The following is an 18,826-nucleotide window of genomic DNA, read 5'->3' on the forward strand; positions in this document are numbered from 1 at the left end:
TCCTTCTATATGATAGAACCCTGGCAGAAGAGTCTGAGGGGGATCAGAGTGTGCTTGATAAAGTTACAGCAGGTCTCTGGTCCTGCTTAATTTTGGGAGTTGGTAGCATCAGATGTCTGAGGGCCAGTATTTCAGGGGGGATGGAACAGTCTTCTCTCTTACTGAATCAGTTGAGTTACACATTTTTTCAGATGCTCCTTATACTGTTACTGCCAAGCTATCCTTTGCCCAGCTCTGTGTGGTTCCTTGAGGCCTGGCAGCTTTGGGAATCTCCAAGCTTGAGGCATTGGACTCTTTACCAGGCTGGTTTCCCCAGAGCCAAAAAGCTCCAGCCCGCTCATCTGAGGTCCTGCCACCTCTCACCTCCCCAGGGTTCTGCCAGGGATCCTGCATCAGTCCATACCTTGAGGGGTGCCCACCAACATTTTCTTTCTTTTTTGTTTCAGAGACTCTCTCTCTTGAGACAGACAGACAGACAGACAGACAGACACACACACACACACACACACACACACACACACACACACACACAGACCTCAATGAGCTTAGATTCCCACAAAAGGCACAAAGAGAAGCTATCTCCCAGCATGGATCCCCATGGCTGAACCCAGTACAGAGGGAAGAACGGCCTTCAGGGGCAGCACGATGGCTGGGCGACCACAAACCCTGTCTCAGGTTCCAAGACAGTGAACGGCAGTCCTGAAAACAACCCGAGACCCAACTTCCCAACAATCTTGGAACAATCGTTTCATCTTAACTAGATGAAACTGTATTCATTTATTTCTCTAGGATGATAACGTGACTTTTTGTGCACCCAAGAAGTTGAACGGGCCATCCCCATTATACTGTGTTATTTTAAAGTTTATTCACAACAACTCTGTGAGGTAGGCAATATGGTTCCCATTTTTCAGGTGGGGAAAGCGAGGCCTAGTGAGGAAAAATAACCTGCCCAAGGGGCAGGGCTGTGACTTGAACGACAGCAGTCCTGATTCCCCAAGGCCCATATTCTAACTTGCCACCCAAACTCCTTGGGCATAAGCACAGGACAAAGCTGGGGAAACGCTTACCTAGCTTCCTGTCCATCCATGCCTTCCTGAACTGCCTGACCAACCCCCCACGGTGACCCGGGACAAGTGATGCCAGGAATCTTAGCATCCTGCTTGGGATACACTTCTTATATATCTGAATTCTTTGAATCACTCACTCTGACAAATGCTGCCGCTTCGGTTGCATTTTCTTACCTGCTTTTGTACTTATCCCCTTCACATCGAGCATGTGCTGTCCCTGTTCACCAGCGCCCGTTCTTTTGGGGAAGCCGGGCTCATTGCCCTAGAAACATACCCCAGGACTGAATCTTCCCTTATAACAAACTATGAAGCAGGAGTCATCCAGTATTTTTAAAATCCAGGTCTCTATTTTTCCTGTGCAAACATGAATGTAGGCAAAATTAATAGTCAAAAAGCTTTTTAAAATATATGCATTTTGATAACACGTTGCTAGTTACATTTTGCTGTTGATATGAGCTTGGATCACACTTTCCTTTAATAGGCCTTTGAAATTCCTTTTAGAAAGTTAAAACGGTCAAATGGTCCATAGTAAAAACCAGAAGAGACCCACGTAAATCCAAAATACATACTTGAAAAGGCAGCACCTTTTGGATGAACTACGTTAGGGCCGAGTTATGTAGAACATGGATTATGTAAGAGTGGACCACAGAGACTTCAAAGCAAATGGAGCATCTTGTCTGAGAACAAGAGAGAACAGGAAGAAAGAAGAGGAGAAGGAAGAGAAGAGAAAGAAGGAAGAAGAAGGGGACACAGAGACAGAGAGATTGATGGAAAAGAGGATCAGGAAAACCTACATATACGGCTTCTCTGCATCAGGAGAGTGACTCGTCTTTGGGTAATTTACAATGTGTATTAAGCAAAGGATGGACCATTAAGGTAATAATTCACAAACATAGAACCCAAATCTAGAGATATCTTATATAAAATGTTAATGCAAGACTATTTACTGGATTAGACAAAAAGAGCTAGGTTCTCCACTCTGCACATTTTCAGCTAAGAGCTTTGCCTCAGGATGTAATTCCAAGGGACAGCAAGGCTTCCTCTTCAGGGGTCAAGGAGCAGTTTGCAAAGACGTGACCTAAGGGTCTCATCTCCTAAAAGTCCTAGTGGTCAGCTTGTTTGGCTTAGGACCCCATTCTAACCTCCAACCTGGGAGCCTTTCCCCTCCACGTAACTCTCCCCACCAAGTCAGAACAGGCTGCCCCAGAACCCTGACTCAGGTGCCAAGAGAGAGGTTGTGTTTGAACCCCTCTGGCAGGTTAGGAGATGTCTCTTTCCCTAACGGAGATGCTCTTTTCTATGAAACAGATTCCGGTTTCACAGCAGCTGGATGGCAGGGAGCCTGGATTTGCTTCTCAGACTCAAAGTGACCTCAACTGGGGAGCCCTGGCTTTATCCCTTGTGCTTGTTGCAGCACCAATGGCCAGGGTTTCTAGGATCCCAAAGAGCACACGAGGATATACCAGAGTCAGAAACAAGCCCCCAACTGTCTCGTGTATTGAATTTGAGTTACCACATGTACTTCAGATTCTGTTACATCTCCCTCAGCAGAAGGGGGTGAAGTGAGGGGCAGGAGCGGGTGGGTGACTAAATCATCTTCCACTTATAAAAAAAAAAAAATGAAGTTCAAAAGTCTAAAAATTCCCCGTGGATAAATATTAAAAGAGCTTTGTGCTCACACTTCCATCCTCTTGAGCAGGGCACACCTCACACTTTACAAAGCCCTGCTGCATGCCGTGCTTCTTGTGGAGCTCACAGCAACCTGCCACTTAACTGGGGCAGATGCAAAGAGTCCCATTTTCTAGATGAGGACACTGAGGCCATGCAGCTCGCAAAGGGTAAGGAAAGCTGGAATTCAACCCCGGCCAAGTCCCGCGCCGTGCAGCATCACACTGACGGCTGGCTCTGGGAAGCGGGAGACAGACCTCTGCGTCTTCACTGTTGTTTGGCCCCTGTTTGTGGAGCATCCCCGTCAGGCGGGAGGCCAAGCTTTGCCTGGTTTTCCAGTTGGCTGAGCCGCTGTTTTACTTTCATCTGGCTGGCGCTGTACTCAGCCAAGAGCCGTGCAAACCTGGTCCGCAGGGTGTCCAGGGAGGACTCCAGATGCTCCACTTTCTCCTCGATGCCCTGCGGGTCCGCCCCGGCCTTGGCCAGTTCCTCGTCGATCAGGTTGTCCTTCATCAGGATCTGCCGCCCCTTCTCCTCCAGCGCCTTCTTGGCCTCAGGGTATTCAGTGAGCGCCTCCATCAGATCGTCCCTGGAGAGGCAGAACAGGTCCGAGTAACCGAGGCTCCTGATGTTGGCCGTCCTGCGGTTCCCCGACTTGCTCCCCTTGATGTTCAAGATGCTGATCTCGCCAAAGTAACTCCCATCGCTGAGGACCACGAACTGGGTGACCCCATCCTCAGCCACCACAGCCAGCTTGCCCTCCTTGATGATGTACATCTCCCTCCCTATGTCCCCCTTCTTGCAGATATAATCCCCGGGGCTGAACACCGCAGGCCGCAGCTTCAGCACCAGCTCCACCAGCAGTCCCGCCTCGCAGTCCTGGAAGATGCGGACCTTCCTCAGAGTGTCCAGGTGCACGCTGATGGCGATCTCGGCCCTCAGCTTGTCGGGGAGGCACTTGAGCACCTCCCTCTCATCCACCGTCTTCTTGTTGGCCCACAGGTAGTCGAACCACCGGATCACCCGTGTCTCCAAGTCCTTGGTCACCTTGCGGAATTGCATGTACTGCTTGACGGAGTCACTCTTGGCCTGGAACTCAGCCTGCGAAGCGTTCATGTGCGAGATCATGGAGCCCACGTTGCCCACAATGGTGGCAAAAATCAGGACACCCACCAGGAAGTCGAGGACCACAAAAAGATACTCCTCATCCTTCACGGGGGGTGGGGTCTCGCCGATGGTGGTCAGGGTCAAGGTAGACCAGTAGAGACTGTAAATGTACTTCCTGGAGAGGCGCCCATACTCTGGGTTTGAGATGTTTGGGTAGACCCAGGAGTCGGTCCCGAAACCAATGAACTTGGAAATGGCAAAGTAGAGGCAGGCGTTCCAGTGGATGATGATGAGGATGTACAAGACCAAGTTCCCAATCCTGAACATGTTGGGGTAGTTGGTCCTCGTCTCTGTGCGGTCAAAGAATTCGAAGAGCCGGGCCAACTTCAGTAGGCGGTTGAACCTCAGTTCTGGGTAGTTGATGCCCAGCTTAAAATAAGCCAGGTCCGTGGGGACCAGGGACAACATGTCCAGCTTGAAGTGCAAGGTCTTTGTGTAGTGCTTCCACAGCCGGTTGGCATCCGTGACCAACAAGCCTTGCTCCAGGAAGCCTGATGAAGAAGACAGATCACGTGGGCATCAAAGAGGCCTTTTTATGACCATGGCCCGCAGAAAGGTATCTCACCTCAAGACCACACAAAACGTGGTTATACATATATAAAAGAAACAACTTCCACAAACCACACATACCATTACTACAGGAAATGCACTCTGGTATTTTCTATTCAACGATCTAATCTATTTTATTCAATTAAAAACATAGATCAGTTAGGTAAATTTGAATGTGGATTGGGTATTTGATGGTAGTAAGGAATGCTTATTAAATTTTTCAGAGATAAATGGAAGTTATACTTAAAAAATGGACCCTAGTTAAGGTTACATGCTAACGTGGTTACTGTCTGAGATTTGCCTTAAAAAACTCCATACAAGAACAGGGAGTGGGAGGATAAATGAAAAAAGATGAGCAAAATGTTGATAACATTTGGAGCTGGGTAAGGGTATGTTGGGATTCATAACACTACTGTCTCAGTTTTGTATATGTTTGAAAATATTAACAATAAAAAATTTGAGGGCTTCCCTGGTGGTGCAGTTGTTAAGAATCTGCCTGTCAATGCAAGGGACATGAGTTCGAGCCCTGGTCCGGGAAGATCCCACATGCCACGGAGCAACTAAGCCCATGCGCCACAACTACTGAGCCTGTGCCACGACTACTGAGCCTGCGCTGTAGAGCCTGTGAGCCACAACTACTGAAGCCTGCACGCCTAGAGCCCATGCTCCGCAACGTGAGAAGCCACCACAGTGAGAAGCCCATGCACCGCAACAAAGAGTAGCCCCCACTCGATGCAACTAGACAAAGCTTGCGCATAGCAATGAAGACTGAACGCAGCCAAAAATAAATAAATTTATGGAAAAAAATTGAAAACACTGGTCATGGCCTAGCAAACTGACTTTACAAATCATTGATGGCGTATGACCCGTCTTTTTATTTTTTATTTATATTTATTTTTTAAACTCTATTTATTTATTTATGGCTGCACTGGGTTTTTGCTGCGGTGCGTGGGCTTCTCATTGAGGTGGCTTCTCTTGTTGTGGAGCACGGGCTCTAGGTGCGCAGACTTCAGTAGTTGCAGCACGCAGGCTCAGTAGTTGTGGCTCACAAGCTCTGGAGCGCAGGCTCAGTCGTTGTGGCGCATGGGCTTAGTTGCTCCGCAGCATGTGTGATCTTCCCGGACCAGGGCTCGAACCCGTGTCCCCTGCATTGGCAGGCGGATTCTTAACCACTGAGCCACCAGGGACGTCCTGCAACCTATCTTTTTAAAACCTTGCCCAGGAGCACAGTGGTTTTCCTTCCTGGTTGCACATTACTGTCACCCAAGGGGCTCTGAAAACACATGAAGCCTGGGACCCACCCTGGTCTGGAGATGGGCTGGACCTTGGTAGTCGTGAAGCGTTATTACTGGTGAAATCCACCAAATAGGCCATGACCTGCCGTCTCCCTTCGTCCCTCTCTCCCTTCCTTTCCCTCCCTCCCTATTTCTTCCTTTCTTTCTTTCATTTTCAAACATGCAAAAGAGTGCAGAGACTAATGTAACAAATGCTTCTTAGATCTGGGTGAGCAACAGCAACACACCAAGGGCTCTGTAAGTCACAGAGCTGGACCTGTCCCCAGAGTTTGGTCCCATAGGTCTGGGGCATCTCTAACAACTTTCAGGTGATGCTGCTGGTCCAGGGCCACACTTCGAGGGCTAGACCGAGGTAGGAATGCCCCCTCTGTGAAAAGCAAACATCAAGTTTGTCGTCACATGTTAGGGACACCTGGCTTCACAGCTCCCCATCCCCTATTTGTTTGGTTACACTCGTGTTTATTGAGTGCCTAGATCATTACATTGCACTCGTGTGCCTTGGGACTCCTCAACACCTCCTTAATAATCTTGTCTCAATTCTGACTATTTTTTCTCCTGGAGTATGATCCATGGTCTCTTGGTGTCTGTGCCTACCTGTCCCCCTCTCTCTCCCAGCCTTCTGCTGAATCTTAGATTGCCAAGGACAATACCAAGCACAAAAAGGGGTGGGGTCGATGTCTGGGTGAGGGCTGCCTGTCCCACCGAAGCCTGATTGATGCAGGGAGTCCCCCCAACCAGTCAGCCACCCACGGGGCTCTTGCATCTCCATAGGCTCGTGTAACCATGGAGTGGCAGGTCACCAGGACTGGCCAAGTCACCCAGGCAAGCCTCAAGCTGTGTTCTTGAGATCTTCTAAGTTATGATGCAGGGCATTAATTCTGGAGCAGGGGGGCCACCCATCTGGCCTGCTGGGTGGTGACTGTGGCCTTTAGGCTGGCCACTCAGCATCTCTGGGCCCCAGTCTCTAAAGCAGTAAGATGGAGATAACCATGTCTACACTTCTTGTCTTCTGCAGCAGCTCTCATGAGAAAACAAGACGTGCTTGGAATGCTTTGTACACCATGAAGCCACCCTGAGGTTTCGCTGTGATCCAGTGGTTTCTGCATCCACAACCATGGCACAGTTTTTAGTTTAAAAATCTTGGAAATGACAAGCAGGGCCTCCACCAGCATATGTGATGTCTTTGTGAAAATAAGAAAAAGGAGGCCCAAGGAGGCCCAGCTTGGAGACTGAGGCATGGGTGGGGCTTTAGCCCCCACTCACAACTAGAGGTGATCTTGTTACCGATGGGTCCTTGGACTCTTTAATCAACAGAAATTGACAAGAGTCCAGATGAGGAATTCAGGCCTTTATTGGGACTCATGCTGCAGCACAAGGGAGCGAAAATAATAGCAGGTGGCCTTGCTTGCTCCCTGAGGGGTGGGAGTGAGCTTGTCCCTTAAAGGATATGGGGGTGGATTGGTGGGTTGGGCTGGAGGGGGGGGGCTTAGGTGGTCTGCACATACATGTAGTTATTTTTAGTCCTTTACAGATTCTTTGTGTCCCGTTGCTAGAGGAGATGTTTGTCTAGCGGCAAGTGCAAGCACTCTGGTAGAGGGTCCCAGGTCCCAGCCTGTCTTAATCGAAGGAAGTCATATCCCTCTAGGCCCTGTTTTAGATTTCAGTTCTGAAACTAATATACTTTTAGTATATTACACCTCATCTAAAAGCCATGGGGTAACATGCCCTGGCTCCTCTGACTGTCCAAGAAGAGGAACTCCAAGGGCTACCATTCTGGATCTCCCTGAACTTGCCCTGTGGCCCCCAGGTGGCCCCCGAATCATGCTGTGGGGTCTGCGGCCCTGGGCCCACTCACCTGTCCGGGCTCGGACTAGCACATCGAAGCCATAGAGGAAGTCGGCTGAGTAGTCCAGGACCAGCCAAAGCATCAGGTGCTCAGACTGAAGTTCATCAAAACAGGCCCTAAACAAGTGTGAGAAGGGGCAGGTGTGTAGTGGGGAGGGACCAAGACGGGCAGCAGCTCTGTGCTACAAACCTGGGGTCAGCTCATCCCGCTAACAGCCCAGCCCACAGGGTTGCTCCCCAGCATCAGCATCCCAGCCCCGATGAGGGGACCCAGGCTCTCAGAAGCTTTTCTGTCTCAAGGTCACCGGGCTCCTAAGAAGAGCTGGGACTGACCCCAAAGAGTGGGCCCCATTGCCTTGCAGCAGTAGCGGCAAGACTGCTCCCCTCCCCTGGCCGGGGAGCAGTTCATCCAGGCCTCAGATGAAGGGGCTGAGAACTTGCCCTTTCTGGGGCCTTCATATGCCAACAAAGATTTAACAATTTCTGAGAGATTAACAACAGAACAAGCCACATCCGTCCCCACAAATTAGCAGTTTGGGAGCGCCCCGAGGCCCCGGCCGCCCTCACAAGAGCAGCAGCTCACCCTGCATCCCAACCGGCTCAGAAAACCCAAAGCCCACAGCCAACAGCCTGAAAATGTCGCCTGGCACCTGCATCCCTGTCCTGCAGGTCAGCTCAGGAGTGACCCAGCCCCTCCCACTTCCCCTCAGAAGAGCAACGGCTCGTCCTTGCATCTTCCTCCTGCAACTCCATCACGGAGGCTCCAAGGTGCCAGGACCATGGTTTCGATCTCAAAGCCAGGCCTCCACCTGGCTTTCAGGGAACCCAGGAGGAACTGAGGCACATGCAGCTGGATGGTGGCTGCCAGGGACTCAGAGCTCTGTGTTGAGGCCCCGCTCCATGCCCCTACCTGCAAACAAGCAGACACCAGTTGTAGAAGATGGGCACGGCGATGATGGTCAGCCAGTGATAGTACATGTTATTGGAGGGGTCCACCACGGTGGTGTCCTTCTTCTTTCTGGAAACATCGACACACAAGCAGCACAGTGTGCTGGAAGACCACAGCTTTGGAAAGGCTTAGAGACCCGGCCTAGCTTAGAGATCCCAGGGCAACTGCGGGCTTCAGCTAGAGATGGCTTCCCAGATAGGGTGCTGTCAGTCCCAGGGGGGTCACATGGGTGTCCCTGTATGGGTGCCCCCGCCCAGGCTGGAAGCAGGGCAGACTCCGAAGGCCTTCTCTCCCAGCTCAGCGTCCCAGGAAGCCACCGGTGACTACAAAACTACAGTGATGACATTCCCGTGTCCTGGGGTATCACCCATAGCCTGCAGGGTGCCGAGGAGGAAACTGGAGCACAGCGATGTTGGAACCACCTCGGGGAGCTCTGTGAAAATGCCAGCTCTCAGGCCCAGCCAGACCCCTCCAGGACTGGGGTCTGGAAATGTGCATTTAATCACTGTCCTGGGTGGTTCTGAGACAGCTCCTCTCTGGACTGAACTTGGGAGCTTGGGAGCCCAGAGCTCTCCCTTGGGAATGTGCTCTCTCCACCTCACTAACTGCAATCGTGCAGATGTTCTAAAGACATTTCCTGCCTCTCCACCAAAACCCACCAACCTGGGAATCATCGAGGTATGTCAGCCAACACTGAATGGAAGAAATAGCTTAGGGTGCTTTCGGTGTTTATTTTCAGGATTTTCGGAGGATTGGAATTTATAGGCGGTACTGGAGATCTTTCTTTGGGTCCACGCGTCTCCTCCCCCACCCCATCTGCCCCCCATGCCCGCCTAGGCCTGCAGAGCTGCTCCCGCGCCCCAGAGGAGACCCTGAGTTGCCTGTTTTCACCTCAACTCAGCAAGTCCGAGATCAGCAGCTGATTAACTGGGCTTTGGACGTTCCCAACACTCATTGCCACTGGGTTTGGATTAAAGTTTGTGAATATAGTTTTCTAGTACCCAGGAAAAGGGCTCCGCGTACTCCACTGTGTGGACGGCCACCTTGTCGGCAAACAGAATGCCCAAGGGGAGGGCACCGGAGCAGGCTCCCAGGGAAGCCCCGAACTGCTCACCTGAGGCTGTAGGCAAACCTGCCTACCTACAAGCCCCCCTTTGGGCTCCCCGACCTTCCCTGCAGAACGAGACCCTCACGTGATCTCAGCAGGCCTGATCCCTGCCTGAGACCAACTCCTTTTCTGTAGCCCTAAGCAGCCCTCTCTCCAGGGCTGACCCTAAGGCCTGATTGCATCTCTCTCCTCCCCAGGGTCAGGGCCGGGTGGTGTGGAACCAGGCCTGCTGTGACCATGGAACCCCCTCTTTGGGGGCAGTTTCTCCCAGTACTTACTCCTCCTTTTTTGGGTTTTCCTTTTTCTCTTCCTTTTTTTCTTTCTCCTTTTTCGCCTTGTCACTGGATGACACAGGGTGACATTTAGCAATTTTCATATACCAAGGTCATTACCACGGGGAGAGGGTAGGCCACAGTGACACGGGGGAGAGGGCGTGGTGCAGGAAACCAATCTTTCTAGCACACTGGGATGAAATGAGGTTGTTGGTTGCATGAATAATATCATTATTATTATTCCTGAAGGGGGAGGGTACCACCTCCACTGAAGTATCCATTGTGTACATTGAAATGTACACAACGGTTCAGTCTAATATTCTACAATTTCTGACCTATTTCCGTGAGTCCCTAGAAAGTCACAGCAGCTTGAGACTGGAAACTTTTGAGGTAATGGGAAATAAACCCCAAATCCACACCTTTAGGGTGGAAAAGTCACTCAGGGTTTTGGGAGTCACATGGAACGCTCTTTGTTCTGAGGAAAGGGGGTGGCTTTTCCGTTGTTCTGGGGTCACATGAAAACCTGGCCCTTGATGGGAAAGCCAGGGGACAGAAAGGAAGCAAGACCCTTAGGCAGGCACAGGTGTGCTGTGCAGCAGCAAGTCTTCAAGTTGTCTGAGGCAAATGCAGCCGCGCTCAGACGCTTCCAGACTTTGCTGGATGTGGCGTTGCAGGTGGGGCCTCGCCCTCCTGTCTGCATCGGCAGGAAGGGCCTGTAAGGGCAGATGTTTCCTCAACGCACAGCTTTGCTCTGCTTCCCCTTCTTCATTGCACGTCCTTCATGGGCTGGACACAGTTACAAGGGTTACCTATTAACGGTTACAGTAGTCCTGCAAGGCACGCGTTATTACCCACTGAACAGCCGAGGAAACAAGGGTGGAGGGTAAAAGACCCTGCCTGCCTCAGGGCACCCCCCGGAATCACCCGCAGGCCCTTCTGATTCCCCTGTTCCTTCCCCTGGAGGAAGGAAGGGCTGAGAAGTAAGTGTCTGCTAATTAAACACTCGTTGAAAAGGACCAATGCACTTTACACAGCACTTCCCCAGGAAATAATCAAAGGTGTGTGCAAACATGCATACAGAAGAATCATCACCACCATTATTTCTAAGTCACAGCACAAACAGTCTGATCATACAACAGAGGAAATTCTTCATCAACCACAGAATTCTATGAGGCCACTTACGACGAGGTTGTGGAAGAATATTCAGTGACAGGGGAAAATGTTCCTCAGATTTCGCTAAGTTAAAAAGTAGACTACAAAAGATTTTCTAATAATAGCTGTACTAGTTTTCTGTTGCTGCCAGAACAAATTACCACAGACTTAGTGGCTTAAAACAGCCCAAATGTATGATCTTGCAGATCTGTAGGTCAGAGACCTGGTAGGGGGCTCATCGAAGTCAAGGTGTCGGCAGGGCCGTAATACTTTCTGAAGACGCTAGGGGAGAAACTGTTTCCTGCTCACTTGGATTGTCTGCAGAATTCAGTTCTTTGCAATTATAGGACCAATATCCTCATTTTCTTGCTGGCTGCAAGCTGAGGACATTCCCAGCTTTTAGGGGCTGCTGCATCCTTGGTTCATGGCGCCCTTCCTCCATCTTCAAAGCCGGCAACAGCGGGTTGAGTCCTTCTCAAGATGCCATCTCTCTGCAGCTGGGAAAGGTTCTCCACTTTTAAGGATGCATGTGATTCGACTGGGTCCACCTTGATAAGCCAGGAAAATCTCCCCATCTCAAGGTCCTTAAACTTCATGACATCTGCAAACTCCCTTTCGCCAAGTAAGGTAACATAGTCACAGGATGTGGGGATTAGCATATGGGCACCTCCGGGCTACCTACTACAGTCTTCACTGGCCCTCAAAGATTTCCTTGCATCCCATGTGCAAAATGACTTCACCCCCATTCCAAGATCCCCCAGCCTCATCCCATTAGAGCATCAACTCAGAGTCCAAAATTATCATCTAAGTCTCATCAGTTCAGAAGTCCCAAATCTCATCATCTAAATCAGGTGTGTGGGAACTCTGGGTGTGAATCATTTGAGACACGAGTCCTCCCTACCTGTGGAACTAAAGAAACGAATCGCCTCCATAAACACAGGAGAAGGCATAGGACACCAGGTGTAGATATTCTAGTTCAGCAAGGGAGAAGATGGGAGGACAAAAGGAGTCAGTGGTTCCAAGTGATTTCGAAATCCAGCAGGGCCATGGGCCAGTATGTCTCAAGGCCTGAGAATAAACCTCTCTAGCTCATGACTCCGCCCTCAGTCATCCTTCCTTTTTCATGAAAGGTAGCACCTGCTTGTAGCTGAGTAGCTTTTTATCAGCCTGCTTTCTGCAACTAGAATTTAGAGGTCTAACAGTTCTCCCTCATTTTATACTGTTTCTATCCTTCAGGTCCAAGCTGGCAGCGTTTCTGCTGCCATAAAATCTTCCAGACCTTAATGGGTCATGTATACCGGAGGGATCCACGCCACTAGACAGAGGCTCGTCCACAAATCTTCCTGAGAAATCTCTTCTCTATTTTTGGCTTCTGGTGAGATGAGCCGTGGTTCACACCCTCGGTCTCTTCAGAGGGTCTTTTATGTGACTGAAGACTCAGCGCTTTTGACCTTCGAGTTATCAGCAAAAGTTCAGCCGCATCCCTGCTTTTTCCTGAAGGCATGCTTTCCTGACAGTGACTTTTTAAAACTTATTCTCTTTTGCCATCTGAGCAGGCTGAGAACTTCCCAAGTCATCAAGTCTTGTTTCCTTTTCATTTATCAGTTCTTCCCTCAATTTCTTTCTTAAGTTTTACCATCAACAGCAAGAATAAACCAGGCTGCACCCTCGGTACCTTAGCTTAGAAATGTCCTCAGCTAAATATTCAAGCTCACTGCATACGAATTCTGCTTCCCCCATACTTGTGGGACATAATCCCGCTCAGCTTTTTGCCACTAAACAACATGAATCCCCTTTCCTTCAGGTTCTAAAAGCCTGCTCCTCACGTCCTTAGGAGCCCTCACCAGCAGCGCCCCTAAAGTCCAGGTTTCTACTAATAGTCTGTTTCGACCATTTAGGTATTAAGTATGTAGGCAGCTTAGGTTTTTCTCTGTAATGCTCCCCATTTTTCCTTCTGAACCCTCACTGCTATAGTTTTTTTTCTGATGATTGTTCCCCACTTCTTTATATCTTTATTGGAGTAGAATTGCTTTACAATGGTGTGTTAGTTTCTGCTGTACAACAAAGTGTATCAGCTATATATATATATACATATATCCCCATATCCCCTCCCTCCCAACCTCCCTATTCCACCCTTCTAGGTCACAAAGCATCAGAGCTGATCTCCCTGGGCTACTGGTAGAGTCTTTAACATTCATATTTCTTTTAACAACCTGTTCAAAGCAATCTAGGCTTTTTTAACGAAAACATGCTCCTTAAAGTTCCTCTAGATCCTGCCTAGGGTCAATTCTGAAGCCACTCCCACATTTTAGGTATTTGTTACAGCAGCACTCCACTTCTGGGATCGAAAGCTGTGTGACTGATTTTCTACTGTTGCCATAACAAATTACCACAAGTGTAGTATCTTAGAACAACCCAAATTCATTCTCTTACAGTTCTGGAGATTGGAAGAAGTCGTATAATCTGACTGGATGAAAATCAAGGTGCCCTCAGGCTGTGTTCCTTTTTGGAGGCTCTGGAGAGAATCTGTTTCCTGCTCACTGGGACTGCAGGCAGAATCCAGCTCCTTGAAGCTCAGGACCAAGGTCCCTGTTCTCCTGCTGGCTGTAGGTGGAGGGCTATCCCTGGCTTTTGGAGGCTGCTGCATCCGTGGCTCAGGCCTCCCTCCCAGCTTCCTCCATCTTCCAAGCCAGCAATGGCAGGACAGTCCCACTCACACCAGGAATCTCTCTTCCTTCCGTCTCATAGCTCTGACTCACTCTCCTACCTCCCGCTTCTGCTTTTAAGAACTCATGTGATTACATTGGGCCCACCTGGATAATCCAGAATAATCTCTCCATCTGCAGGTCCTTAAATTCAATCACATTTGCAAAGTCTCCTTTGTTATGTAAAATAATCTACTCACAGGTTCCAGGGATTAGGATGGAAACATTTTTGGTGAGGTTGTGGTAGTGAAATTACTCTGCTTCCCACAGTAGTCAATACTGATTGATCATTTACTATGTACCAGGCACTGTTGTAAGCACTTCACATGTATTAGAATAGTTAGTCTTAACAAAACTCTGTAAGATGCCAATTACAATCCCTATTTCACAAGTCGGGAAACTGATGCACAGAGAGGTCAGGTAACTTGCTCAAGGTCACAAAGCTCTTAGGTGGTTGAGTTGGGATGCAAATGCACTTAACCAGTACATATATTAAACATATTGCATCTGTCTATGTATCTGTGTATCTATGTATCCATGTATCTATCTATTCAACATATGTGCCTAGAGAAAACTTGGAGGGATATTTGCCAACAGGTGAAGAGGGGTTGTCTCTGATAATGGGGTTCAACTGCTAACGTAAAGTGTACTTTTTTATGGGTGTATGCTCGTGGGTGCTTTTCTGTGTTTTCTAAGTTTTTGACAATGAGCATATTAATAAACTAAGAACAAAAGTTGTTAGAATCTTTAAGTGAGAAGAGCAAGGACACTCACCCATCCTGTTTTGAATCTACTAGTCTTTCTGCAGCTGAAGTCTTAATGTCAAGACACCAGCAGAGGGCGCTACTCACAAGCTTATCGGGCACACTTAGCCCTGCTGGGAGTTTAATTACACCAGGCTCTGCCACCCTTGTTCAGGATTTGTGGCCCCAGGTTACAAGCTTTGGACTTTCCTCTGACTACTAACCTGCTGAGGGCCTAGGGAAAACCCCGTGCCATCCAGCTGTGTCCCGGAATCCACCCAGCACTGCCCCAGGGGACCTACACAGAGCTACACAACGAGGCTGGTTTTGGCTGAGAACAGATTGATCGGGAGAAAGAAACTTTCAGAACCCATGGGACTAAGTGAAAATGCTAGAAATGTGGTGGAAGAATGGGGGAAGGTGTCCACAAAAATTACTTGTGTATCTTTGTACCCAGGTGGCTCCATTTGGGGGCAGCCCCCAATGTTGTCCCTCGGTCCTTGGCTGCAGTGTGCACCCACGATATGAGCCCATTGGAAAAGATTTATAAGAGCCTGATGTAGCTGACGGCATCCACACCATCCTTGCCCACATCCCAGCCCCAGGATGGAGAAGCCTGGACCCACCCACAAGACCTCTACCTATGGTTTCTGGTGCCCTGAGCCTTGCCTGACTGCGGGACTCAACACCAGGTTTCCAAGGGCATCAAACACATATCACAGTAGCTATCATTTTGCAGATTAAATCATTTCATTTTTCTTGACTGTTGGCATTTGGGTCTCTGGATTTGATGTCCCAATTTATGTAAACAAAATGCAACTAAGGGGGAGAGGATGGGGGAGGGATCAACTGGGAGTTTGGGATTAGCAGATGCAAACTATTATATATAGAATGGATAAACAACAAGGTCCTACTGTAGAGCACAGGGAACTATATTCAATATCCTGTGATAAACCATAATGGAAAAGAATCTGAAAAAGAATATACGTATGTGTAACTGAATCACTTTGCTGTATTCCAGAAACTAACACAACATTGTAAACTCACTTCAATTAAAAAAATACATTTAAAAAACAAACAAAGAAGCCCCCAAATGCAACTAAGGTTCACGGAGGGGAATGGAAAGAAGTTCTATCAGAAGAACAAAGGGAAATAACAAGAAGAAGCCTCGGCACAGTTCTCGGTCGGCCGGAAGTCAAGGAGTTGGCATTTCTTGGCTGATACGGATGGTTTTCCCCCCTAAGCTCCAGCTGAGACCCCCCTCCGCTACCTACCTCCACGGTGTTCTAAAAAGGAAGGCTGGAGAGCGGGGCACACACACACACACACGTGTTCACACACAAACATGGTCACACACATACGCACACTGTCTGCTTGGGCTCTTGGGAGATGTTGCCAGAATCACACAGCAAACTGCTCTGCCCGCTCGGCACCGGGTGGCAGGAAGGAATTTCGGTGGGTCACGGTTTCAAGAGGCTAATCTCTGGCACTATTTACATCTCCTCTTTCCACTGTCCCGATCACGCCCTCCAAATTGGCCTGAATTGGCTTGAAGACAAGGGCACTTCACCGGCACACAGGAGCCTGAGGATGCAGAATGGAAAGTGCATTCTCATCATGAAGGAGGTTTAGCCACTGCTCTGTAAAGGGACTCCAGCTTTGCATCTTCAGATACATAGCAACAGAGGTGTTAGCACTGAACATGTTTACCGAGCCAAACCCTTCTCTTTCTAGATGAGAACAATGAGAGACACAGAGATAAAAGGACCTGCCCAAAGAAGTCACACAGACCAGGTCCCTCTCCCCATTTGTCCACGGGGATGGGTTTCCAATGGAAGGAGCAGGACCCTAGAATGGTCTGGTGGGGTTTGGGGGAGGTAGCAGTACAAAGCTGGGGTGTCTACAGGGAGGTGGTTGGCCGCAGGGAGTGGGAAGGAGCAGAGGTACTCACTCCTTCTCTGAGTTGTTGCAGGCATTGGTGTTGCTTTTGGCCAGGGGCCAGTCACTGCGGGGAGGTAAAGAGAGCACAGCATGGGAATCTGAACTCAAGTCCAATTGCTGGGGACCCCTTGCCCCCAGGCGGTTATTCTGGGACTCCCATCCCCTGTCTCACGGGCCTTTCCACACAGCTTGAACAGAGGGAACTGTTATTGTCAGGGACAGACATTGTTTTGTGACTAGTTCGTGTTGGTGAAGGGGAGGATGAACACGTGGGTAAACTGAGGCTTCTGAATAACTGAGGATTAACTCTTTGAATCCCATCCAGCATCCTAGCCTCGATTCCTCTCAATGTCCTCCAGTTTTAGCACGTGCCAGTCAGTGGGCCAGGCGCTGGGGTGGGGGGGGCACAGAGACCACCCGGCGCGGCGCCTGCCCTTGGGTGCTCCTGGGTGAACAGGCCAAGCTCCTTGGACCAGAATGGACATAGTTAGCAGCAACTTGCTGCCCCCTCTGCAGAGACATGGCTGTCACAGGGCCCTTCCCTTGGAAACCCCATCACAGGGGCCGCTTCCAGTTCTCAGGACAAAAAAATGGACTCTTGGGCTTCCCTGGTGGCGCAGTGGTTGAGAATCTGCCTGCCAATGCAGGGGACACGGGTTCAAGCCCTGGTCTGGGAAGATCCCACATGCCGCAGAGCAACTAGGCCCGTGAGCCACAACTACCGAGCCTGCGCGTCCGGAGCCTGTGCTCCGCAACAAGAGAGGCTGCAATAGTGAGAGGCCCGCACACCGCGATGAAGAGTGGCCCCCGCTTGCCGCAACTAGAGAAAGCCCTCACACAGAAACGAAGACCCGACACAGCCAAAAATAAATAAATTAATTAATTTAAAAAAAAAAAAGGACTCTGGGCAGAGCTGCCCCAGGTTTCAGCCCATCCTCCCCCTTCCCCTGCCCCACATTCATCTTAGAACTCCAGGGCCTGCCATCCCAGATCTATGTGAGAATCTGGTAGAAGGTGGGGGCTGGTTTCACAACCAAGCACGTTCACTGAAAGCTGGATTGGGCAGTACTTGGTGATGTTCTTTAGGAAAAGGCGTGATCTCCCTGAGCTCACCTGCCAGTTCACATCTTTGAGAGCTAGTTTTAGAAAGCCAGCCTGGCCTCACAGGGCTAGAGGGCAGCTTGCCTGTCTGTGGTGACTGCAGACCATTCACAGGACAGGAGACCCCGGGGCCCAGAGCCAGCTGCTGGTGACACTCCAGCCTGACTCTCAGGGCACCTGTTCTATGATGTTGAACATCCAGCCAAATGCCTTTTTGGTACTTCTGCTCATCCCTCCCAAGCCTCCCTCTCCCCATCCAGGATGTGGCTCTAACTGCTTGTTTCAGGATTGGTTCAGATCATCTAAAATTCCCCTGGGGAATCAAAACTGTGAGATTACGGAGGAAAGTTTAGCTCTCTGGGGTGCAGTTGCCCGTGAGCTGCACCATAATCTGCCATAATCTCATCGGGCCAAACCCACAGGAGAACTAAGACCCATCTCTGCATACACTTTGCTTTGCTGATGGGACTTGGCCTTGAAAATTCAAAGTCTTCTTCCCCCAGGAAGCCTCCCTGATTGATCTGCTCCCATCCTGCACCTATGCATTCACCTGCCCACTCTGAACCTTCCAGCAAGTGACCAGGCATTGGTGGCATAGTTGGGGCCTGGTTCTGATGGGGTCATCCCTCCATTAATCTGGTCATATAGGGAAATGGGCAGAGTCTAATGTTCATCTCCATGAGTCTAAAGTTGTGGAGAAGAAGTTTGATCAATTAAGCCAAGGAAGTCTTTGCTTGCCTAAAAGGAACTGAACCAGCCTGGCTGGCTTGCTAGCAAACCTCCTTTCCTCCCCCATTCTTTCCTCCTCCTCCACCCTCCCTTCGTCCTTAGCTGCCAGCCCTCCTGTCTTTCTGGCTCAGCAGAGAACAGCATGTGGGCCTCGTGGTCCTGGTACTCCCTCACAGCCTGGGATGCCTGGCCCTGGGAACCTGGGATGGCCCTGCACACATCCAGCCAGCACCCAGGCCCTCCACGGTCCCCTTCCCACAGCCCAGGGAGCCCGAGGGTTTATAGTCCAAGCTCATGGGAAAAGGGAGCCTGAGAACGCTGCTCCACTGGGCCTCCAGCTCTCAGCCAGAGATTCTCACGCCTTTCCCCAGCAGAGAAGACTAATGTACATCTCCTAATGTGTCTGGCAAGACATCTCTTTGAACTCTCATAATTTATCTTAAATACGCTTGTACATTTTGCAATGCACTGCATAACCTGTAATAAACATAACCCCCTGCCCCAAATCTGGAAATAAAATCAAAGCTCCAAAAAG

At 49.8% G+C, this 18,826-nt stretch overlaps 1 protein-coding gene across 1 annotated transcript in view; it reads right to left on the reverse strand.

Annotated features, from left to right (window-relative positions):
- Nucleotides 1-999: 999 nt before the first annotated feature.
- Nucleotides 1,000-18,826, reverse strand: part of CNGA3 (cyclic nucleotide gated channel subunit alpha 3) — a 28,921-nt gene continuing 11,094 nt past the window's right edge. Inside the window, exons 4-8 of the mRNA XM_060168732.1 lie at nt 16,472-16,525; nt 9,927-9,989; nt 8,502-8,609; nt 7,602-7,708; nt 1,000-4,393 (exon numbers count right to left, since the gene is read on the reverse strand). Coding sequence (XP_060024715.1) covers nt 3,003-4,393; nt 7,602-7,708; nt 8,502-8,609; nt 9,927-9,989; nt 16,472-16,525 — 1,723 coding nt within the window. The 3' untranslated portion in view covers nt 1,000-3,002. The remainder of the gene's footprint in view (nt 4,394-7,601; nt 7,709-8,501; nt 8,610-9,926; nt 9,990-16,471; nt 16,526-18,826) is intronic.

The sequence above is a fragment of the Lagenorhynchus albirostris genome, chromosome 13, assembly GCF_949774975.1.
Source record: "Lagenorhynchus albirostris chromosome 13, mLagAlb1.1, whole genome shotgun sequence".
Lineage (NCBI taxonomy): Eukaryota > Metazoa > Chordata > Mammalia > Artiodactyla > Delphinidae > Lagenorhynchus > Lagenorhynchus albirostris.